Genomic DNA, 25,927 nt, shown 5'->3' with positions numbered 1-25,927 from the left:
TTTAAAGATACTTTTGTAAAATTGTTTTTTTTTTTCTTTTTCTTCCCCCCCCCCCCCCCCCCCCCCCCCCGATTAAAATAAAGCTGTTCACTCCTGGTAAAATTTTTCTCTATTTGTAAAAGTACTCACAGAAAGAATTTATGAATTTAAAGGATGTAATATGTTTCTTCTCAGTGACTGTGGCTTCCATCTGTGAGCATCAACCAATTATGCAAAGAATGAGAAAGCAAAGATAGTTTATTTTTGAAGATATGAGGCACTGATAATAAGGTTATATGCCTTTATTTTATATTTTTCTGCCTTTTAGAGGGAGCTACCAGTCCTGGAACTGAAGTAAAATAAGTATCTGTACTTTTTGGCTTTCTGATTTTCTAAATCATCAGTTGCATCAGACTTTTAATTTCATTTAAAATTAAAGGTTTACAACCAAGAGAATACTTCCTCATAGTTTTTTCTGCATTTCAACACACTTTTTCAGTAATCTTTAACAAGACCAGCAAACATAGTAATGAAACCTAGTGTTTTATAGCGGTTCAAATTATTCCTTATGCAGATCCATGAAGTACACATACCCATAAACAGCTATTTATGCCTTTCTCTTACATCTATGGTAATTATTTTCTATTACCTTACCTTTCAAACAAGAATTTTTCAATCAAATTCTTTCACTCATTCAAACAATGTTCTATGTCTGCTTCTGCGAAAAATAGTGGCATGACTGAAATCATTCGTAAGCGATTTGAAGATCATCATATATGTTCCACTCACCCACAACTGACTCCTCACATCATTAAAGCTACCATGTTGAACTGCTTTTAAAAATCACATTATGATGGTAGCACAAGTGGAAAAAAAAAAAAAAAAAAAAAAAAAAAAAAAAAAAAAAATAGACAACAGCAAGTATAGGATAATATTTCCTTTCTTTCCTTTCAAATGTTCTTCGAAGTATTCCTGACCTGCATCATCTATTTTATTGTTGCCACCCCTTAGATAGCAAGAAGAAAGTAAGCCAAGGAAGTCTGTTGCTGAGCTTTATTTTAGTTTAGCAATATCTTTTTCCCTTTGCCTTATTCTTTCTTATTACATTACAGAGCAGAATTGAGATGGTTAACAGTGTCCTGATGATCCGCACTGTGAACATCTCAGATGCTGGAATGTATCAGTGCTTAGCAGAAAATAAGTATGGCACCATCTATGCCAGCGCTGAGCTGAAGATTTTAGGTGAGTATTATTTAAAAAAAAATAAAAAGTCTACTCCGTTTTTCTGTTTATTAATTACATTTCTTCTTGGCATCTTATGATAAAGAACAGCTTCTGTCAGTCCAGGCTTCATAGAGCAGATAAAAGTGACTTGTTACTTATGTGTGACTGAGCCCTTTATTGCCTGGGAGAGCAGATATTCTTCCACTAATTGAATTTTTTATTTCGTAAGTTACAGCTTTGGTTATATTTTGCAAGTATCTAGGTGTGTGACAATTAAAATACATGGAAAATAATTTTTAGTTCCTCAAATACAAGTAAAGAAACAGAAGAATATTAGGCATTTTGCTTTCTGCTTAAATTTATATTATTTATATTACTTCTAACAGAGCCACTAATCAAAGGTGATTAAATATGATCCTATATTAGATATTTAAATATTTCCTTTAAATTCACCAAAACTGATTGAATACTGGCAGCATTTCAGCTAGTATCCCACACTAAAGTAAAAACACTATGTAATGTTTCCCAGAAAATGAAGGTTTCTCAGAAAAACAAGCTCACAGAGGGAGTTATTGAAGAAAAACATGAAGCATGCCTTACCAACACTCCCTTGCTTTGTATAAATCAGGATGTGATAACATGCAATAGGACAATGAGACAAACTTCTGAGAGATTCACTTTCTCTGAGCCACAGACAGAGGCTGCACTCTTTCCAGCACTTTGCATTGCTCTTTGATGTTCAGTCAGGAACGTGATCCTTGTTGTTTACAAAGTTTTCTGATTCCATTTTTTGTTTGTTTTTCTTTCCCTATGACTATTTTACCAAGTAGCTGTACACTTTCTTTGGTGTCGTGTACATCATCAGTACGGGTCACTGCAGTAAAATTAGCCTTTGTTTTTTGACTACTGAAATTGTGCCCCTGTTTAATTTTAGACATAATACTGATTTAAAGTAGCTGCTGTGCTTAATTTTCTGGATTCTTAAAGGGAAAATTACAGAATAAATTGCCCATATACATATCTCTGCTATGAAAATTACCCAAAATAATGGTAATAAATTCTTACAGATGTGAGGCAATGAAGCATGAGATGTTCTTACATGTGTAGGTGAGATATTTGGGGAGAGGAGGAATTTTTGTCTCAGTTTTTCCAAAATGAGCTTAAAATGAACAAATGATTTCACAGACAATCATAGAATAGAATATGAATAGAATAGAAGACCTTCAGGCTCATCACGTCCAATCGTCCCATTGCTAAACCATATCCCTTTGTACCATGTCATTCTTGAACACTTCCAGGAACAGAGTACACCATCACCTTGGACAACCCATTCCAGTGCCTACAACTTTCACTTCTTGTGACATTACAGTAATAACTGTATAATTTTGTGTGTGTGTGTGACACATTTATTATCTTGACAACATTACGATAATCAATGGGACTTCTCAAAAAAAATGGTTTAAACATCTACTGTAAAATAAAATTGGTTAAACATCCCGTGTAAAAAAATTATCACTTTTCAATCCTCAGCACTTCGACAAATAAATAAATAAATAAATAAATAAACAAATTAAATGGAAAGGAATGTAATTGCTCTAACAGTAGCATTATTTGTAGGAATTAACTCTAGGGAGTTCATTTTAGCTATGGAGTTGATATTTCTTTATTTTTTAACTTGTTATTTCTATCAAGCTACCCCTGAAATCCAAAACTTTTAGAAAAGGTGTAGCTTAATAACTGTAGCATTCAATTTCTAAAGCTGTTGGATTTAAAAAAACAATTTTAATTTAGAATTTTAATGTGAATAGCATCTCTATAATTAATAACTTGATTAATTTACAGACCTACCATCTAGTCTTGAATGTTATTTCAAACACCTACAATTCCATCTGATCTGTGCTACAGCCATTTCAAAACCAAAAAATGAAAATTCTATACTCCAAACCAAACTATCAGAATGTAATGAAATGGAAACCTACGATCATTTTCTGTAGAGTTAATGTGCTTCTTTCCAACAGCTTCAGCTCCCACTTTCCCACTAAATCAAATGAGGAAAACAATAATTATTACCAAGGGCCAAGAAGTTGTCATTGAGTGCAAGCCACAAGCCTCTCCAAAGCCGACTATCACTTGGAAGAAAGGAGACAAAGCTTTAAGGGAGAGTAAGAGGTCAGAAGCCTGTTCGGTAAACTGAATATTGTCTTTGCATGCTTGATTCTGTGGTTCTAAATGAAAATGCAGATAGTAACAAGAACGAGCATGCATAAGCATGTCTATGACTAGTGTTAAGAATGAGTATACATAACCATGTCTGTGACCAGTGCAAAGAACAAGTATGTGTAAGCATTGAAATAGCGTAATTATTTTGTCAAGCTTATGAGGCTGACGGTATTGACTCTGTTGCTCCCACAGTACTGAAATGAAAACTTTTCAAATTGTTCAGAGATGAAGACAGATGTAAAGAAGTTATTGTTTGGGGTTTTTGTTCCCTTTATTTCCCACTATTAATTTCAAGAATGCTTGTCACACTGTATCTACTATACCTTTTTTGTTTGGTAATATTAAAAATATAGAGACTGAGGATGTCAGAACAACATAAAATATCAAATGTGCTTATTCATTTGAAATGTTTTTAGTAAGGCATGCGGATGGCTTGATCACATTGGAAATCTAAGAATAGCTGTAAAATGATTCAGAGATGAAAAATATGATTTCATTATAGGATTTAATTATACAAGTAATTTCTGTACTAGGCAGCATATTCGTCTAACAGAATAGGCTTGATTAAATAAATTTTGTCCATCTCTGTATGTTAAACATAGCTTAAGTACCACAGGTTAAATGCTGTCTGTAATTGTACTTTACAAGACTGTATGTCTGTGCACTGGAATAGTTTTTCCAGTCTGCACACAGTCTTTATGTACACATAGTAATCTCATCTTATTTCAGGTAATGTATGTGAATGAGACACTTACACTGACTTGTGTAGCATTAGTCAAAAAGAAAAAGGCAAGGTCTTTTTGTTTATTTGTGCAGTACTGATGACAGCAGTAGAGTGCATCTGTTCTTGTTAGCAACAAAAGCCATTTCATTCAGGTGAAGTATTTTTTCGTCTCATGCCAGCTGTTTTCTTCTGAAAAGGAAAAATGCGTAAGCTATTAAGCCATACTGTCTATTTGGAAAAAAAGAGAGAAGAAACTTCATTGTTTAAAACATTTAATTCACAGATCTGTGTTGTATAACACATACGGGCAAGGTATATTACAACAAGCTTTACAAAGAAGCCAATATCAAATATTCTGAGGTTGATATTTTTTATGCTATACTTGCATAGTTTTCACCACATGAATACTCATTTCTCTCATCTCTGTAAAACTTGCTGTGTCTTCTTGATTACCACATGTAAATAATCTTTTTAGTCCATCAGTGGTAAAGCATTTTGGTAATTACCCCATGTCTGTCCAAATATAGTCCAAATCTGAAATTAAAATATCATAAAAATAAAATCTGGAGCTACATTTTTGGTATCTGCAGCTTTTGAAACTTGTTTATTTTGGCAGAAGCAGGAACACAAAAAGATAAAATAGGGAGATTGAAGAGTTGATTGAACTCTGTGGAAGATCTGCTTTGTGATAAAACACAACTATCCAAGAAATCCTTTGTATCATTTAGAACAATCAGCTTATACCTATTTTTTTCGTCTGTATGTACAGTATGTGTTTAAAGGGAACTCTGTTCTGCCTTTATATACTATATTCACTATTCAGTAGTTCTGGAATCTTTTTGAAGAGGAGATGAGGAAGGCTATAATGATTTTGGGAAAGAAAATAGAAGTCAGTGGAAGTAGAATATGTGTTTACATGTTTGAGGCACTTTGTGAAGATACTATTTGAAGGGAATTTTGTAAAGCTTTGAATTAAAAGAAAAAAAAAAAGATGGAAAATCTGACATATTTTGATGATTAGGTCTATGTATGTTGAAAACCAGCTTTCCTCAGACACAGGTAATACAAATTCCCACAAAAACAATTCAGAATTGTCATGTAGTGACTTTACACAGAAAGGCAAAACATAAAAGATTAAAAAACAGCGAAACAAACAAAAACCCATAATCTTTCTGATTAAGGAAAACCAAGAAGAAGGCAGCCTTATATACTTTTTTCTTCCAAAGCTTTTTCCTTTTCAACACAATGCTTTTGAAAAACATTTAATATGTTCTGTTGTTTTTTTCTTTACTAAGTCTACCCTACTGGAAAATAAATTTGTCTCACTTAGAGACATCGGTGAAAAAAATAGTCCCAATACCTCTCTGTACAAAATGGGAAATTCCATTTAAAGAAGGTCTGCTATTATATATCCCACTTCTTCCTATCTGTGCTGCCTCCTCAGGTTTTTCCCACAGAACTGAAATCTGGTTGAAAAAAAGTACCTCCACTAACATTTTATTTCTTAACTGAGCAGGAGAGTGAGCTTGAGCACAGTGTCTGGTGATTCCTGAAGTAAGATCTCAGCTTGGGTTCTTGGGATTTAATGAAGTTTGAAACTCTGAAATGTTCCAGATTCACAAAAAAAGCTAAAACCTCTCACTCAGTAAGGCCTATGGAAAGCGTCATCATGAGCTCCACCTATTGGCCCATTTTTACCTTTGAACAAGTTATTCAAATCAGGGTCTTCATATTCAAGATCTATTTGTGCAAGGTCTGCTCTCCTTAGTGATCAGTCATTCATTATATATGTCGTTTAATGATCACTATCAGCATTGAAAACAGTGTGTGAAACTCAAATCTCTTTCAAATTACATTATCTTAATGAGTCATTAATACATTTAAAGATATATTAATTCATTGGTTGTTGTTTGGTTTTTTTTGTGCATGTGTTTTTTTGTTTGTTTGTTTGCTTTAAGCTGAGATGTGAAAAATAATATACTCTTATTATGTAGGAATTCTGTAGCTGTATATTTTCATTGGTCATTGGACAACAATTACATTTTATAGTATATTTCCTAACCAGATTTCCCTAGGATTTGTTATTTCATAGGCTGATAGAAGGCTGCCTGTCAGTTATGGCATTCTGAGATAACATATACTCTGGTTATTGATTTGAATGTTGAGATTTTTAATCCATAACAATTTTATAAAGGACTTCTTTATATATTTTATAAAGGACTTCTTCAATTTTATAAAGGACTTCTTTTTTATAAAGGACTGCTTTGGCAGGGGGGTTGGACTCGATGATCTCTAGAGGTCCCTTCCAACCCCTACAATTCTGTGATTCTGTGATTCTGAATCCTTTAGATGATTAGAGTTCTGGTTATATAGAAACGTGGATTATGTTGGAATCCAAGTCTGACAAGTCAGGTTATTCTTCGATTTGTATTAAAATGTTTGGCTGGTACTTTGTTTTAGGTACGAAACAGGAAGAATTAGACCCTTGTGCAAGAGTATGGTGCAAAACAGTTTAGTGAAGTTTCTAAAACATTTGAGTCATACACTTCATAATCAGTAATCAAATCCTCACTTAGTAGTTCATTATAAGGTTTTAGTCAAGACCCAGATCCTCACTATCTAAATCAAAGTGTCTGTTACAAGCCTGTTAACAGCTTAACCTTGTTTAAAGTTATTTATAAAGATATAAGAACTCAACAAAAATGGTATTTCATTAAATTACTTTGTGTAGATATTAAAGTTTATAATAGCAGAATAGATTGGAATCTGATATTGATTACATCAGTATAAATCATGAATAATGATTATAATAATAATAATATAATGATGATTATGATTATGATAATAATAATAACAATAACAATAATAATGATGATGAGATTCTGGACAAACTTATTTAAAATAAATTCATTAAATTCCTGGGTTCAGACTTCTGTACACTGTATTTTCTAACAATTTCCTTCTATGCCAATTTCTGTGTAGTCATTAATTTATTTCTGAAACCATATATCATCATTTCTTGTCTAGATTATCTTCCAGTTGTCCCTCCCACCAGTGCGCATCAGTTGACAGAAGTTCTGATAAATTTGGAAGCTTTCATCTATATAAGTATGGTTGTGTAGTGAATTAATATAAACTCTTTTTCCCGCAACACACAAGATACTCCATTGAGTGCTGCCCCAAAACTGCTTGGCCACAGAACAGAGATATGACTTACTCATATAAAACTGCCCACTATATACCACGATTGAGGAAAATTCCTGTCTGCTGCAGAGCTCCTGGCATAGCAAACCTCAGATCTTTATCAATAAAATTGCTTAACCAGCAACTCAGATACCTTTCAGCTGCTTATGAATTCACCAGATCTTAATGATTTTTACTCAATTTTAACTGCTGAAGTGACTGAGTTCAGGTTGTTTCTTAAAATATTTTGGGGAAAAAAAAAAATAAATGAGAAAAGACAACATACATTTCAAGGACAAAGGAGATTTTTTTTAATTTTTTTTAATGTCTAACATCAAGAATAGTACTAGAAACCTGCCACTATTAATTATCTCTGGGCTTTATTTTCTCACTGTATTTATACTTTTAAAAACGTAGTAAAAATAAGTAAAAGTAACTGAATGTTATCATCCTTTGAGAAACTGCTGCACCCATCTGCTCTCCATTATCTCTAATGTGATATCATGGCACTCAGAAGACCCATATGCATTGGGTATTAGCAATCCTAAACTGGAGTGGGAATGTTAAATTGGTTCTTGTGGTTTGGGATATAAAGTCACAGAGATTGAAGGTTTTCAGGAAAGAGGAAGGCAGATTAGAAGGAAGGCAGGGCAGAGCTAGACGGTTCATCTCACAGAGATATCTTGGTCAGGGGTCTTGGCTACAGAAGGAGAAGGAGGATGATGCTGGTAAAAAAGACTAAACTGAAGAGCCAGCACTGTACTTGGAGAAGTTATCAGGGAGAGAAATTGGGAATGGATACTAAGGGAGAAAAGAGAAGAGAAAGAAGAGGAGAGGAGAGGAGAGGAGAGGAGAGGAGAGGAGAGGAGAGGAGAGGAGAGGAGAGGAGAGGAGAGGAGAGGAGAGGAGAGGAGAGGAGAGGAGAGGAGAGGAGAGGAGAGGAGAGGAGAGGAGAGGAGAGGAGAGGAGAGGAGAGGAGAGGAGAGGAGAGGAGAGGAGAGGAGAGGAGAGGAGAGGAGAGGAGAGGAGAGGAGAGGAGAGGAGAGAAAGAAACAATCATCCTTTGTTAGAAATTCTTGCTTCTTCTATGGCGTAGATAATTTGGAAGAGAAGGCTAAATGCCATGCCAGGTGACTGAAAGCTTCCTTGTGAATAAGGCAGAGGTTATCTGTAATATTAGGTCTATTCTACTACTGGTGATCTTCATTTCCTGTATGCCTCACTTGATGTCATTGGAACTGACTTGCAGCTACGAAGAGTTCTGTAGTAGCTGTACAGTGAATAATTGAGAATATTAATAGTAAGTACACTGAAATTCAGTTTTAAATTTCACAAATAAAATGTTATGGAGCTACCAAACATTATAAACATAGAGAAATATTAATAAGGCAGTTCTGCTGGAGGAAGCAAAATTTTCAAGCTGTTTGTATCATACTGTACAAGAGAATTAACAGAAAATGCTGAAATTTTACCTTTTCAGAACTTCTTATCATTTTGTGTTATTTCATTTATTTTTCTCTAACATTATGCTGCTGTGAAAGATGTTAAACAAAAAAAGAGACAGAAGAATGAGATATTTAGATAACCTTTAAAGGTCCCTTCCAACTCTAAGGATTCTATGATCCTATGATCTTCAAATTTAGTATTAAATTCCAAATAATAACAGAGGATTGCTGCAAGTTGTATAGAAAGAGGCAGAAAAAAAACCTGAATGACTTAATTTTACCAAAGTTCAGCTTAACATTGAAATCTTTTATCTACAGAAGCAATTGACCTGTTCTCTGTCACAATTTTCTATGCAATTAGGGGAAGCACATAGAACATTTCAATTTAAAAATGCCATCATTCAAAACAAAGAAATAAAAATGGACATTTTTATATTCTTCTGGTCTTTTATACTCTTTCATGTCCACTTTTTGACAGGTTCTTATTACAGTTCTACTTTTCTACTACATTGAAGGATCTGTCGATATTTCCCTTGTAAGTTCCTATTTTTAACAAACATATAGTGCAACTGTTAGGGAAAATAATAATAATAATATTTAAAGAAGAAAAGAAAAAAGTGTTTCAGATATGAAACAAATCTAAAAGAAGAAGACTTGAGTTTGTAGATAAAATTCATTTTTAATTTCATTTTCATTGCTGCGGTAACATTTCAAAAGAATTTCAGTTCCATCTAATTGTGATATGTAATTTTAGTTTAAACTGAACGATGTGCTTTGTGAAGGGAAAAGAAGGCGTACATGTAAAAAGGCTGGAAAATTACTCTGAACTATAATTTTCAGTTTGTCTATTGAACCCGAAAATGCATTGGCCCATATTTGGCACAAACTTCTCTGCATCTGTGTGATACCTTGCACAGACACCACAGGATCACAGTCTTTCACTTTTTGATGAAAATGCTACTTTTCTTTTTTTTCTTTTGTTAATAAGATTTCCAAATTTAATATATTCTTATCAGCAGAATATTGTGCAGTCTGAAAATTTTACTTTGTGTCTCCAGCTAAGTATGCAAAGAAAAAGTCCATGTATGAATTTCAATTGATTTAATAAATAGTATTTTCCACAGGTTACCAAATGAATTGAATGGAACTCTTTTCCAGTAATGATATTCAGAACAGCAGATCCTGTTATTTCTCTATAAAATGGTATTTAAGATTATGCTATTAAGCTATTTAGGCTGACTATTTTTAGGGAAATACTGCTGGATTCTAATACAAAAATTACATGTATGATTACAGCACACAGAAGGAAATATTATTTTAGAAAAACATCCTCTTCCTCAGTATTTGAGTTGATGTTTGAAGAAATACCCCACTGACTCCTACCAAGACTCAGTTCAAGGGGGATATAACTGTGTAAAACCAGAAGTGCAGTTCTCTACAGTTTCCCTCCCTGGCCTTGAGCTGTTGTGTCAGCTGAGTCCAGGGCTCCCTCTGCAATATCCATCAGGCATATGTGGGTATTTTAAACTTCATCAAACAGGAGCAATAGACACTAAAACTTAAGGAGTTGAGTGCCACCTGGCATGACTTGTGATTTCCATATTTCTGTATAATTGCTTTTCTTTATATTTTATCATTTAATGAACAGAGGGTATATCCCATAGCTTTGCACAAAAGGAAAAGCTGAACAACCTGATCCCTTTAAGATGCTAATCATCACAAGTTATTGTGATTTTTTAATATCTTCTTATACAACTCAACTAACTATAAGCTAACAGTTCTAAATAAGCTAGCATTCATTTTTTTCTGCTGTTATAAATGACTGCCTGTTTGCACACTACACATGCAGAATGACAAGTCATCAGTTGCTTAAAGGTTTTTCCTTGCTTAAGGCTCTTCAGACTATGTCTTTCAGCATAATTTATCCTTAATAGAAACTGCATCTAAAATTCTTGGGAATTTAAACACTTAACTTCATGCCACCAGCTGATCCTAAGATTCCCATGGCACTGTAATGATCAGGAAGTAGTGAAGAGAGAAAATGAGAGACATTAAGTAAGAGAACTTCAAGACAAAAAGTCATAACTTCCTGTGAGAGTTCTGCAATTCACTTCTTTGAACTTCTTGCATAAATCATGGTCTAATTTAGCTGTGGCAGGCTCATAATGGGAATTAGATATCTGGTTATATTGTAGAAAAAGGGAAACAATGATAACCTTGACTAAACAGTAAAAACAAAATCTTCTCTTTATAAAAAAAAAAGGGAGGGGGGGGGGGGGGGGCTCCTCGTTCAAAACTCATATTCTCTTACTTACTAATTGACCATTTTGTACAATACCAGTTTTAATAATACAATGATTTTGGTCATCCTCCTAAATAGTTTTATTTTTATGTAAAATGCCCAGTGATCTCACCCATTATAGAGAAAATAATCATAATACTCAAGGATACCAGCAATCTGAATTTCTTTAGAAGAAATGTCAAAGTTTGCAAAGATCTTAATTTAATTTAATTTCCAAAATACCAAAATAGGCAGAGATCTTGAGTAAAGAAACAAACAAGAGTCCAGCATGCCTGAAAATTTTCAGGCTTTGTGGACCTCAGGCAAGAGACACATTTCTCTTTCTGTGGGTGGGTGCAATTAGGTCTGGTTCCTGTGACAAAGTTACACTGCTAGATTTCCCTTCCCTCTTCTTGGACCTAATGTTTTATAATGGGCAGATTTAGGAATTTCATCCAGTTGAGTAATGGTCCCCTTTATTTTTCCAGGGATGTTTTTCTATCAGATTGTTTCCTAGTTGGCTGGTCATGTAAATGTAGAAATGCTTATGCCAGATCAGCTCAGTAAGGGTGAGAGCAAATGGTCATGGAACAAAAGTGGTGCTCACAGCATAGGAGTGTCCAGGATAACAAACAAAGTGTCTCATGTTTTCTTGCTTGTATGTGCTGTACACTAATTAGGGCAGATGATTTGTCTACACAAGTAAATTAAAAGCTGCCTAGTAATCTTGGCAGGAATTGCATTAAGATGCAATCAGCTGTGCTGTTAAGCAGTTAGTCCCTGGCTTGATATTAGCCTGCATAAAGTAACTCTCCCTATGCAGTCCTTGCATTTTAGGAGCTTGTGCAAACCAAAAGATATTCTTGCTAGGCTGTCCATGTTCTGTCCATGTTCAGCTGCTATGTTTTATAGACTAACAACATTAAATAGGATGGAAACAGTTTCATGATCACTAAATTGAGTATATGGAAAGTGTATGCATAATTATTTTGCCAATAGAGAAATAACTGCTGTTAAGTTGTGTAGCATATTAGAATCTTATCCAGAATCTCTGGGCATTATATAAACTAAAATAATTACAATAAAAATAGTAATTGCTGTGATTCAGTAACATGTTACAACACAGATATAAATTATCTGTGAACACTGATCTGTTTTTTAAATTGTGAATTCAGTAAAGAAGACATTCATTAAAGAAGACATTCTCTAAGCATGCTGGTAAATTAGTGAAATGAACCCAGATTGTTTTGATCAAGAAATCCTGTCAAGTTCCAAAATAAGAGTATAATAGTTACGTACATATTTTTCTTTATAGTGCTGTACGTTGCTAAAGTACAGTGTAAGTGTTATTCAACACGTCCTTAGATCTAATACTCAGATCCATGATGATTGCGGCATCCACAGATAAATATTTTGTACTCTCAGTCTGCTAAAATTCATTTTGAACCATAATGCCATCTTTATAAGAAATATTCTTCCTTATCTATCAGAATTCAAAACAAGCTAGTATGTCTTTTTAACACATTGTCACTTACTGCATCAAGATTCATTTACATTTGCTGTAAAAGCCTTATCTACAGAATTGAATTTATTATTAAATTTCAATATTTCAAAAGAATTTGTGATCTATTTTGCATTTTCTCTCTCATCATATTCTGACTGTGTGTCCATCTTGAAAATTCATGGGCTGCCATTATTTATAGGTTAATATTTTCCAGAGAACAGAAGGAAGTCTAAGCATATTATTTAAAATTTAAATATATTTTGCTGAAAATTAAACTGTAGATGCAAGTGTTGTCATGTCTAGAAGATAAATATGGCATAAACTTGTATTCTAATGGAATTCATAACAAATTAGAATGGCCTCTGTCTAAAAAACAATAGATTACATTTAACTCATGTAGTCAAAATAAAAAACAATGAACATATCAAAGGAATTTTGGGCTTCTGTTCAACTCTATGTGACAATTTCAAAAAACAGAAATTTACTATCCAAACATCAGTCTCAGCAGCTAATTTCTAAACCACCTATGACAATGAAACTATTCCAGATCCAACATGAAGGACAATTTATGTCAGGAAAGGAACATCTGTCTTGTTTTCACTTTTGTCTAATTTCATGTGCTATATAGCACAACTGTCTTTTGAGTTGTCAAGGCTCAGATGTGCTTTGCATTGAATCTATAAGATGTTAAGGTATACCTGAAAATTTTCTGTATTTTAATTTTTTATTCAATTATCTATAAGGAAAATCAAGGCATTTGTTTCAAATACTATCACATGTCATTATCATACTATTTCTGACTACAAGTTGCATTCCTCATATTTAGTACTATCAATACCATGTTAAATTAAAATAACTTTAAATCTTTCTTCTTAATTAATGATAGAGAAGAGACAAGAATTTAAAAGTAGAACATTTTTAAAGCAAACAGAAATGATTTATCACAATTTGTAAACTCCTGATCTATTTACAATAGTGAAACAAACAATTTCTAATATGATATAGTTGTATAAAACACCAATTTTCTTATGGGAAATTGCTCAGACTAGTGAAAATAAGATTGCATTGAACTTAGTGACTTCTATGGAAGTATTATCTACGAAGATTGCTCCAAGGGTAATGCTTTCTATTTCATTTTGCTGGCCAACAATGTCAGAAGCAGATGATGGTGGTATAGCAGTAAAGGTAGAACGTTCTCACCAATGTTTAGTTGCCATGTGACAGACGACAGCAGAGGGGCAGCCTGAAGGAATGGCATCAGACAAGGATGTGCAAATGAAACAAAGATGTGAAATTGAATTGCTCCATGGGGAAAAAATGGCATACACTGATATACACTGATGCTTGCTGAATCTTTAAGGAGACCAGAGAGAATGTGGATGTGAGCACACTGAGTCAGTGTGGTGCACTTCAGCAGTTACAACAGTACCATGAAAGACAAGCCAGTTTCCAGGCAGCCATGCAGCTATTTATGAGTGCGGCATGTAGGTTCTTCTTCATCAGTGGTGAAAATGCATGACTAATGGTGGTGACTACGCTGAAAAATAGTAATTTGTAGAAACGAATTTACTCAGTCTTGAATAGTGTTATTGTGCTCTTTGCATCTGTTGTGTTTTCATGAAAATGAATAAGAGACATTACATTTGGAGAAAATTATTAATATACATTTTGGGACTTCTGAATTTTTCATGTTCCTTCCAGTGGCTGTACACAGCAAGTAAATAGAAAGAATGTCAGAAATAAAAGAATAATACTATAATGCACACAGAAAGGCTAAAAATGTACCAAGACTTCTATTTATTAAACCTGCCTTGATAAAGAACATTTTGGAAAGAACAAACTGAAGAATTTCATATTTGTAAAGAATTTCAATGAGCATCCCTAAAGCTTCCTTCAACTTCCCTTCAACTTTCATTTTGCATTTTTTAGTTCTGTAGTTTTTGTTTCTAAATTTTAATTACTAACTTCCAAGATAATAATTATATCATTTAAATCAGACTTTATAAAGCAAAAATTAGCTGCAGTGTTAATAACTGCACAACTTCACTTGGCCTAATCATAGAATCATAGTCGTAGAATTGCTTAGAGTTGGAGGAGACCTTCAAGATCATCGTGTCCAACCGCAACCTAACCATGCTACCCAAACGGCTCTTAAGCACATCCAGGGGTGGTGACTCAACCTCCTCACTGGGGAGCCTATTCCAGTGCTTAACAACCCTTTCTGTAAAGAAGTTTTTCCTGATATCCAATCTAAACTTCCCCTGGTGCAACTTGAGGCCATTTCCCCTTGTCTTGTCACCAGCGAGAAGAGACCCACCCCGCTCTCACTGTAAGCACCTTTCAGATATTGAAAGAGAGCAATAAGGTCTTTTCCTCAGACTAAACAGCCCCAGTTCCTTCAGTGTCTCCTCGTAGGGCATATTCTACAAGCCCTTCACAAGCCTTGTTGCCTTTCTTTGGACCTACTCCTCTGTCCTCTCTGTACTGAGGTGCCCAAAACTGAACACAGTGCTCAAGGTGAGGCGTCCACAATGACGAGTATAGACAGGATAACTTCCCTAGTTCTTCTCACCACACCGTTCCTGATACAAGCCCAGATGCCATTGGCTTTCCTCCCCCCTGAGCACAAAGCTGGCTCATATTCAGCCAACTTTCTTCCCTCAGGCAGATCAACACTCCCTCACTGCTTGGTGTCTCCTGCAAACTTACTAAGGACGCACTCAATCCCCTCATCAAGATCATTAATGAAGATGCTAAATAGAAGTGGCCCCAGCACTGAGCCCTGGGCGCTCATGACCATCCGCCAACTGGATTTAACTCCATTGACCACAGCTCTTTAGATCTGGCCATCCAGCCAGTGTTTCAGCCAGCGGAGTGTATGCCCATACAAACCTTGGGCAGCCAGCTTCTCCATGAGGATGTTGTGGTGGACAGTGTCAGTGGCTTTACTGAAGTCCAGGTAGACCACACTGACAGCCTTATCTTCATTCAATAAGCAGGTCACCTTGTCATAGAATGAAATCAGGTTTGTCAAACAGGATCTACAGTTCGTAAACCCATGCTGGCTGGGCCTGATCCCCTGGTTGACCTTTAATTGGTCCATGATGACTCCTAGGATTACCCATTCCATAACCAAAGTGAGACTGATAGGCCTGTAGATACCAGGATCATCTTTCCAGACCTTTTTGAAGATGGGCATCACATTTGCCAGTCTCCAGTCTGCTGGGACACCCCTGGTTAGCCAGGACTGATGAAGAATGATGAAGAGTGGCTTGGCCATGACATCTGCCAACTCCCTTAGCACTCTAGGGTCCAATCCGTCTGGGCCCATGGACTTGTGAGCATCCAGCTTTTGGAGCAGGTTCAAAACCATCTCATTGTGGATTATACAGGGTCTATTTTGTAAAAAATAAATAAATAAATAAATAAATAATAAAATAAAAAAAGCAAGCAAACAAGCATGCCCATCCAGCCTATTCTGTTCTTCATCCCTATATTATACTAAGCCTTCTTCTTTCTTCCTCCTAACATGATAGCCTACCATCTCAGTATACATTCATAATATGCTTTTTATATTATGCTCACTGGGTATTATCTCTTAGCCTATGTTCACAGTAGACATAATCAACTTAAAGATGGAAAATGTATTGATTTAAGTAACACCATGGTGTCATTAAATTAACTATGCCAAAGCCATTGAAACTTCATTTCATTCCCTTCAGATTAAAAATGTACAGCTTCTAGTTAAAAGTTCTGAAAGATCTATAAAGGAACTGTATTATTTTCATGTATAGTGACTTAGAGTGCCTTTCGTATATAGTCACCATGCATAAAACCTCATTATATAGTCTAATGACTCTGGAAAGTTATAATGTTATTGTAACAACATAACAAGGTGATATGGTATGATAGGAATATGATTATATAGGAATTAGCAAATGCATCTTCTGAAGCTTTTAAATGTTTGATGTTGTTCTCAAAAACCTTTCATTTTTACATACTTCTCAAACCAGAGAGCAGAAAGAACTTTCAGTTCTGCTTTTTCCTATTCTTATGGAAGCTATCCTCTTCAGACTCCTCAAATCCATGCCTCAGTTATTCTTCAGACAGAACAGCTTTCAATATCGAAAGGAACCTTGTGTTCCTCTTCTAGAAACACAGAATCACAGAATCACCAAGGTTGGAAAAGACCTCACAGTTTATCCAGTCCAACTGTCCACTTATCACCAATACTTTGCACTAAAACAAGTCAGAACATCTAAACATTTGTTGAACACACTCACTCCTGTATGTCAACAACCTTGTAGTGGGTGTCCAAGACCTAGGAACACTCCATTTGCCTGAAAATGTGTGTTTCCAGTCTTTCTGTCTTGAAAGTCTACATCTACCCTTCCCTTACATCTAGTCTCTAGTTGTCCCTTCTTCCTTGTTGACATAGTTTGGGCACTTGTCTCTTCAGATGCAAAGAAGATCCCGTCAGTCTGTATATCCTACCAATTTTCTCACAGTTTACATACCTGTATGCACTGTTACACTAAATTCTAGGTCTCTGTTAGCTCTCCTCCAGCGCAGAATTTAAATGTCTGCTCCCCAGACTCCAGCTGCAGAGATGTCTGAGTCTATTCTTGGCAGTATTCAAATCAAGACAAAAGGTGCAGACAACATAAAACCAGGAAACAGACAACAGAAATCTCCTTCTGGTAGAAAAATAGTGTCATGGTTTTGCAATTTTGTAATTTTGTTATCAGTATTCCACATCATAACATCATGTTAAGCATAGATAATTTTGAAGAATCTGCTGCTCACAGAAAGAAGACTACATGTCCCAGGGAGCACCACGGTCAGTCATATGACCAGGACTATATAATCTCACTTCAGTGCTGGACTCACTCTCTTGGATCCTGCCAGCCAGGGGGAGAGCCGTGTGGGAGCGTTCCAGCCGTTTCGCCTAGAGTTACAGTAGGCCTCTCGGTTTCGGGACTCACTCTCTCTTATTTGACTTGATTCGTTAGCCTTAATTCCAATTATATTGTATTATATTGTGTTATTCTGTATTCCGATATAGTATTTAGTAAATAAGTGTGCCTCCTTAGATCGCTGCCGCTGTATTTATTTCCTTTTCCCTGTTTTTCTTTTCCTTCTGGGCCAGCGGCCTGCGGGCCGACTGCCCCCCTGTCATGGGTGCAGGTAGATTTTAGGTTAGCCTGTGACAAATAGCCTCAAAATCTAACCCTCACTACCTACAGCAAGTCACCAAAAGTTGCTAGAAAAAAAAAGTTGTGAACTGTAGCAATAACAGCTAGTTCCTGTTCTCTATGCTTTGGGAAATGTATTTCTCCTATAGTAGATTTTTTCAGTATTCTTTTACATTTTTTTCATCTTTCATGGAAATACTTTCTTAGCTCTTCTTTTTCCCAACAGTTTCCTGATCACTCATACACATAAACTCATACTTTTAAGGAAAAGGTGAGTTAAAAAAACAAATTCACCTAAGAATTAGACTAAGATTTTGGAACATTTTCATTAGGCAAGAGAGAAAAGAAACTCTTTTACTGTAAAGCAAGCAATAGCTCAGTGCTGGATATCAGATATGCTGGATTTCTCCCTTCAAATGCAGTTTAATAATTACTGACTTAATTGTGATTGAGTTGTGGTTCCTGATGCTTTTCTCCATCCTCAGATTTTCTTTTCTGCATAAGACTTAGGTTTTGAGGAATAATATTTTTTGGATTTTAAAGACATTGTTCTGAGGATCTATCAGTCTAATTGAAGAACTATCTCTTTGTTCTTGCTTTTCTCTTCATCCTGATTTGTTGCTCGTGTAAACTCTGAACAATCTAACAGCTTTGTAATGGAAATTATAACATGGCTTTTTTTTTCTAGATAAAAATAGAAGGAAGTACGAAGTTCTCAGGTAACCTGGCCTTGAATACATCATAATAAGAGATGGTGTTATTTCACTGTGAGTTCTTGTTTTTCATGGCAATTAGCCATAAGCACCACCATATAGTTATCTCCATATTGAATCTCTTTCAGAAGTGAAGTAGTGTTTGTGTAGTATTAAATTCCATCAAGAATTAAGTGTAGCATTCAAAAAGGTATATCTATTTACATTTTTGTCACAATATTTCCCTTATTGGCTTTGAATCATTTTCTGTCTTTCAAATTCACATGCAAAACACAGAAAGTAACTGTAGCTGTGCTGTAGTTTGGGGGTGATTTTTATTCTATGCCCTTTGCTAGGATTAAGGCCAATACAACAATTCTCTGTTGTTCACTGAATACTCTCTCAGGGACATCATACATCCTGTTTGATAGTCATTAATAAATAGAAGTTCCTAACCTTTAGTGTCAGTTTAAAAGATTCACGAGGTTCAGACTGTTGAATTCAAATTGGTGTGCTTTTTTCTTAAGGATACAATTTCCACTTGATGTTTGAATTCTGCATTATGGCTCAACTGCACTTTTGTGTGACATTCAGATAAAAGCACACATAAGAGTATAATCCACATATATATTGAAAAGAATCCCTTCTGTCTAATACAAACTATAATAAAAAGAAATCCTTACAACTACATCAGTAAATGAAATGTTATTTATTAGAAGTCAATTCTTTTTCAGCAAGGCATTTCTTGTTCTTTCGTATGTAGTTTGCCCCATGTTATCAATGAAAAAATTATTACTGCATGTTGAAACAAACTAATTGAAACACTTTGAACATGACCATAGAATATAGAAGACTCTGATGAAACTGATTGTACACTGGTCCATTAGGTGATTTTAATAAGTAGAAGCAGGAATAGGTATCTTAGGAGGAGTATAGGGGTGCTGCTAGTCTGTGTAAGGATGAGGTCAGGAAGGCAAGGTCCAAATAGAGGGGGACTCGCAAGGGGCATTAAGAAGAACAAGAACAAGAAAGATTTCTAGATATCCCTCCTAGTGTGCAACACAGGCAGGCTGGTAACAAGCAGAAGGCTGAGGTACCCAACAACTGTTTAACTTAATCATCACTGGCAACTGCTCATCACACACTCTTCAAATGGATGAGTTGCAAAGTGGCACTAGGGGAGGAATGCCTCTGCAGCTGTAAGCAAAGATCAGGTTCCCGACTGCCTGAGGAGCCTGAACATCCAAAACTCTATGGGTCCCAATGGGATGCATCCCAGAATCCTGAGGAAACTGGCTGTTGTCGTCATCAAACCACTCTCAATGATATCTAAAAAGTCATGGTAGTCAGGAACAAAAGGCAATATCACACCCATTTTTGAGAAGAGTAGAAAGAACAACACAGGAAACTATCACTCCATGAGCCTCACCTCAGTGCCAGGGAAGATCACAGAGCAGGTCCTCCTGGAAACAATGTGAAGGTATATGAAAGAAAAGGAGGTGGTATGAAACTGTCATGGCTTCACCAAGGACAGGTCCTGCCTTACCAAGCAAGTGGCCTTCTATGATTATGAAAATTCATCAAGGGAGAAGGAAAGAACTACTGATGTCATCTCTTTGGAGCTCAGTAAGGCCTTTGAAATGGTCCCCCCACAAAATCCTTCTCTCCAAATTCAAAAGATATGGATTTGATAGGTGGACTGTTTGATGGACAAGGATCTGGTTATGAGATCATACCCAAAAATGGTTGTCAGTAGCACAATGTCCTGATGGAAATCAGTGATGAATGGGGTCCGTCAGAAGTCATTACTGGGATCAACACTCTTTAATATCTTCATCAGTGACGTGAGCAGTGGGATCAAGTGCACCCTCAACAGAATTGTGAATGACACCAAGCTGTAGAGTGTGGTCAACATGCCAAAGGGATAGCATGTCATCCGGAGAGAGCTATTCAGGCTCAAGGAGTGGGCCCAGGAGAACCTCATTAGCCTCAATAAATACAAGCGCAAGGCCTTGTAGTTGTGTTGAGACAACATTCTCAATCAGTGAAAGCTGGGGAAGTAAAAGATGGACGATAGCCCTGCCAAAAGAATATGGGGGTACTGGTAGATAGCAAGCTAGGCAGAAGCCAGCACTGTGCCCTCACAGCCCAGAAAGCCAACTGTATCCTGAACTGCATCCAAAGCAGTGTGAACAGCAGGGTGAGAAAGGTGATCCTGTCCCCCTGCTCTGCTCTGGTGAGACCACAACTGTATGTGTAGAAAACTGGAACTGATTTCAGACTAAGATAGGGGTGATTCAGGTTGGATATAAGAAATAAGTTTGTTAACAGTGAGGATAGTGAAGTACTGGAACAGGTTGCCCAGAGAGGTTGTGGATGCCGCATTCCTGGAGGCATTCAGGGTCAGGCTGGACAGGGCTCTAAGCAACCAGACCTATCTGCAGATTTCCCTGATTGCTGCAGGGGAGTTGGACTAGTTGACCTTTAAATGTCCCTTTCAAAATAAAAGATTCTACAATTCCAAGATTTTAAGAAAGAGAACTTCTAGAGAGATATTCAATATCTTGTCTTTTTACAAAATAAAATAAAATAAAAGATTAAAAATTTTCTGCTAAGTCATCAAACAAAATTTTCAGTTTAAATCAGCTATGGAAACTTCTGTCACCTTTTTTTTTTTTTTTTTAGGACAGCCATAGGACAATTGCTGTATTGTCATTCCCATAGTTCTGTGTACACAGCCTACATTCAAGTGTCTTCAATTCCGGCAATATCATTCATTTGTTTTACATCCCTAAATGCCTTTCGACACAAACAGTCCAGCAATCTGTAGCCCCATTTTGCTGGTACCTCCTCTCTAGGTTAGTTTGCAAATCAGCTCATTAGTTTTGTAAATACACAAACAAAAATTCATGAAATTTTAGGTGTTGAAAGGGACCTCTGGAGGTCACCTAGTCAAAAAAGGTTTCTATTTACCCCAATGATTAATCATCTGCCTTCATTTTTAGAGGCTCAGTGCTCTGTTGTTCTTTACAGAAGTATGGAATATCCCTTAGTTGTACTTATAGCTAAATTCCCAGTGAAGTGAGATCTGCTAAGAAAAACCTTAGATTGTCAGCTTCTTCATTTTTAAAAGAAGAGTCATATAAAGAGATTTCTAACATATGGTGGCAGGTTGTCTGCCCTTCTTTTAAATTAATGGTACAGAAATGGTACAGAAAGCCAAAGGTTTAGATATGTGCACTCTCTGCTTCAGACCAATTCTGGCAAAGCCGCAAACAGAGTTTAAGCTGTGAGCCATAATGGTTCTCTGCAGGCTGCCAACACATCACAGTTTCCAAATATCACTATCTCAATTTATCTCACGAAAACATACCTAGAGTTTATCAGGGAAAAAAAAAAAAAAAAAAAGTTTCCTAGGTGAACTGAACAAACTTTTTTAGTGTGATCTACATTTTATTATAATTGTTGAGAAGATATACTAAATAACATTATTGTTAATAAAAATCAGAAATTAAAAACAATTCCTGTAATTATCATCCGGATTCACCAATGTTTCTTATTATCAGAGGAGCAGCTGATGAAGTCGAACAAATGAGCCATATGAAGCTTATTATTGTAAAATATCATGTGTAATATATTCAGTACTTAAGAAATATCAGAACGTAACATTGTCAATAAAGTTTCTCATTCTTCTAGAGTTCCCAAAAGTTCCTAAAGCACCAATTTGCACTGTGTTGTGAAATCAGTAACAAAAGATCTGCTTACAGTACAACAATGAGTACGCAGACAGACCTACTTGGGAAATACTTGGGTTAGGGAACTGCCAAAGGGAGACAAATCACTGGGGATGTGTTGGAAGGGAAGGATACCCAGGACAGTCTTCAGAGAAATCTGTGTTAAAATTCTTCTCAACTTTTCCAAGAAAAACAAAATAAAACGAGGCAGATGTTTTCCTAAGGTAAAATATCAGAACTATGTTGATAATTATGTCCTAAAAATATCTGGAAAAAAAAAAAAAAAAAAAAAAAAGAGAAATTTTTGATGGCAAAATTGTTATCGTTATTTAAACTAGCTGAGGATTTGTTCTGCTGCAGTTAAAATACAGAAGCATCTGTAACATTTAAGTGATAATATTGCAAACAGAAAAGTTAGCATTCACACTTCCACAATGCACATGCACATTTCAAACAAAAATGGTAGGGGAAAAGGTTAAAAGAACTCTGTGATTGATTCTACATTGCTCATGCAACAAAAAAATGCTCTTCAGAGTGCAAGAAGACAGGAAAACATATGCTGCTTTAACGCTCTTGGTTCTGGGCATCAGAATAATTCAGTTTCTTTTCTCCTAAAATGCTGAGAATAAAAACATCTTATTCTAGACTGTGGCTTAATGTTCTTTAGTGTGATCTTGAAGCCCTTCTAGGAGAAATGAAACACCTGCTGCACTTCTAAGGCACATTCTGGAAATTCAGGAATGTCTCTGCAGTTGCTGTCATTCTCACAGCAGGGTGATTGAAGGATGAGTATTGATGACACGGGTTGTTAACAGCACTCTGCAGAGCTCTGAAGTAGATTGCTCTGCTATATTACTATCTGTGTACTGTTAGGTAGGATTTTGTACTTAGCAAGTGGAGGATGTTGATCAACAGCAAGAATCCTACATGAGGGACTTTGTGGAAAGGCATTAAACTCACTGAAGCAACTAAAAGAAGTTTCAAGGAGTCTTGATGGATTGCAGGCTGCTGCTCTTGTCACATTCTCAATAGTAAACTGACTGTGAGCAAAGAACAGCCATCAAAGAAGGCCAAAGTGAACATCAGTTAAAATATTGCAAACCTGCAGCTTTTTCATTTCATGGGAAATATTACATATTTCCATTAAAAGATTCAGAAGCTGAGCCCAATGAAGAAACTGAACTAACTGAATATTATCCAAGCTGATTGTTTTTGGCATTTAAAAGTAACCCGGGGGTTACTATCTCTGGACTATGAATTTTAATTTATAAAATTGTATATATGTTTTGAAATCATAAGTGAAAAATCAAAATGAAAACATGAATTTGGTTAAAATCAGAGGATAACTGATGTTGAACAGCCACTTTGCTTGTCTTTTCATTAGTTCATTAGAATTAAGCCAAAAAGTATCCAAACATCGCATCAATTTATTTACAGTCCTTTACCTTGTATGTAATAGTATAGAGAACAAGAATTCCATAAAAGGCAATTTCATAAGCCAAAGAGAAGCAGAAAATTGAATGAAAAGGACCAAATAAAATCACATTTGTTCTTTTCTACAGGAAATGTACAAATTATATGCTTGCTATGAGCGTTGCCTTAATATGCTGTGTTAGGCACTGCTCAGGCACTCCACTTCCCACATGAGGATTCAAGTTGCTGCAGAAGATGATGCTATGTAAGTGGGTTTCCTTCTTTATGGAAGAAGTGCAATTGATTATTTAAACTCCAGAAGTCAAGATGAAAAGCTTGTGCTATCTGTATAGATATCAGCACATATTGCTTGTCATGAAACACAAACACAGCATATAAAAAAGGACTTTGAACTATTGTTAGTAATACTAATGAGATTGATATTCAATATTATACATGAAAACAATACCAATATTTTCTCTGATACATGCTAACGCTCTCATCAGATTGTCTTTAAATCTTATCCACTGTCCATAAAAGACTGTGGGATTTGACATATACATTTTCTGTGACATAACAGAAGGCATTTCTTGTAGAAAAAGCCTGAGAAAATCTAATTTGTTAAACACAAAATCCAGAAGATATATAACTTAATATGTTTTGTAAACCTTCATCTCAACTCTGATCTTCTCTTGTAGGAGAAAAATTACTTCTGCTTGTTTATAAATTGCAACTTCAAATGCTGCTCACTTAATTAAATGTCCACAGACTAATCTCATCACCCTGGTACATCTTCATAGTTTGTGATTTATAGATAGGCAAAGGGTCATGCGAGCCATTTACAATGTTAATGATGATGTATGAGAACAATCATTTTAGTCTGCGACATTTTATTAAAAATCTTTAGGTGCAGGTTGTAATAATGATGTGAGTTTATTATCTATCTGCCTTTGCATGTGTAACCTCTAGAAAACAATAAGAAACTCTGAATTGGTAAAGAGCTGGGGCCAAGCCCAGAGGAACAGATGGTGTGTGCATGGGAGATCTGTGAAACACACCGGAAGAAATGTGAGGCTGCAGTTCTGACCATGGTGCCCAGTGATAAAGCCTCATAACATTTTTTCCTTCAAACCCAAAATCTGGAAGTAGACAAAGCTCATAGATGCTCTACAGTATAGAAGCTCCCAAGTCATGGCCAGAGTCATGGCACCACCCTCAGGGTTTAAGGTATTTTGAATCTTTGTTTAACTGATCTAGTGAGACTGCCTTAAAGATGATGCTCAACAGAGCTGAGATGATACCCTTCCTCAGTTCTTTTACTCAGCTGTTTTTTAGCTAAAGTCACTCAAGAGCCCAGTTCAAAACTAGGTCTTTGACTTGTGGGTTTAGTGGCCACCATGTCTCCTGCCACCGTGATATTGTCAGCACAGGAACTGCTGCGTTTAATTGTTGCATTGCCTCATACTTCTCTTTTGGACAAAACAATTTTTAGTTTTCTTGATGAAGACAGTGTTTAGAGCCATACCCTTAGCAAATCAGAAAATGGTTTTTGTTTCTAACCATTTAGTTGGCAGTGAAGTAAGAGGTGATTTAAGTGCTGAGCTAAATCCAAAATATCTATCAAAGGCTCCCAGGAATTTTATCCATTCTTCTTTTATCTTTTTATTTACAGCTTATATTTTAATTTACCTTCAGAGGAAGCAAAGGTCTGATGTGTTGGATACTCAGATAAACCTTTGAACAACTGTTAGTTGATATATTTCACCAAAAAGCTTGGGAAGTCTCCCATTACACTGAAAGCAACACTGGCGTGTTCTGTGCCACATTTGTGTGGCTTCATAGCTGTTGGAACTCTGTGAATGTAGGAGCTGACTTTGTTTTATCCTCTTTCTAACATTTTGGAAAACATAGTTACTTTTTAATCACTGAATTTCTATGGTTTTGTAGGGATTTTTATAAAATAGCATTTTCTTCTAAACTTTAAACCTACCATTTTATATGATTCCACAAAGTAACTATTTTTAATGATGGAAAAAATTACCAAAATAAATAAATAAAAAAAAAATAAATAAAAACTTATACATATTTGCATGGCATCATTTTATATATCCAGTACCTAACATAGAGGATCCTTCAATATTTATTTATATAAAATCTGTTTTCCTATGCATTTGTAAGTGTAGATCAGTATTTGTTTGCTTGCAATAAAAATTAAGCACACATAATGTGAGAAGAGACCTTCAAGAAGGCTTTAAAATTAAAACTCTTCCTAACAACATACAAATTCTTTCCTGACATTTATTTTCTGATACTCTTCAACATACAGGAATATA

General features: G+C 35.6%; 1 protein-coding gene across 6 annotated transcripts in view; it reads left to right on the top strand.

Annotated features, from left to right (window-relative positions):
- CNTN5 (contactin 5) overlaps positions 1 to 25,927 on the top strand; it is a 564,185-nt gene that overhangs the window by 446,454 nt on the left and 91,804 nt on the right. For all 6 annotated transcript variants that reach the window (XM_072326761.1, XM_072326767.1, XM_072326763.1 and 3 more), the window contains 2 exons: positions 1,092 to 1,221; positions 3,222 to 3,372. In XM_072326761.1, the coding sequence (XP_072182862.1) occupies positions 1,092 to 1,221; positions 3,222 to 3,372 (281 nt within the window). The remainder of the gene's footprint in view (positions 1 to 1,091; positions 1,222 to 3,221; positions 3,373 to 25,927) is intronic.

Source organism: Excalfactoria chinensis, chromosome 1, assembly GCF_039878825.1.
Source record: "Excalfactoria chinensis isolate bCotChi1 chromosome 1, bCotChi1.hap2, whole genome shotgun sequence".
Classification (NCBI taxonomy): Eukaryota; Metazoa; Chordata; class Aves; order Galliformes; family Phasianidae; genus Excalfactoria; species Excalfactoria chinensis.
This window is presented reverse-complemented; position numbering and strand designations above follow the sequence as displayed.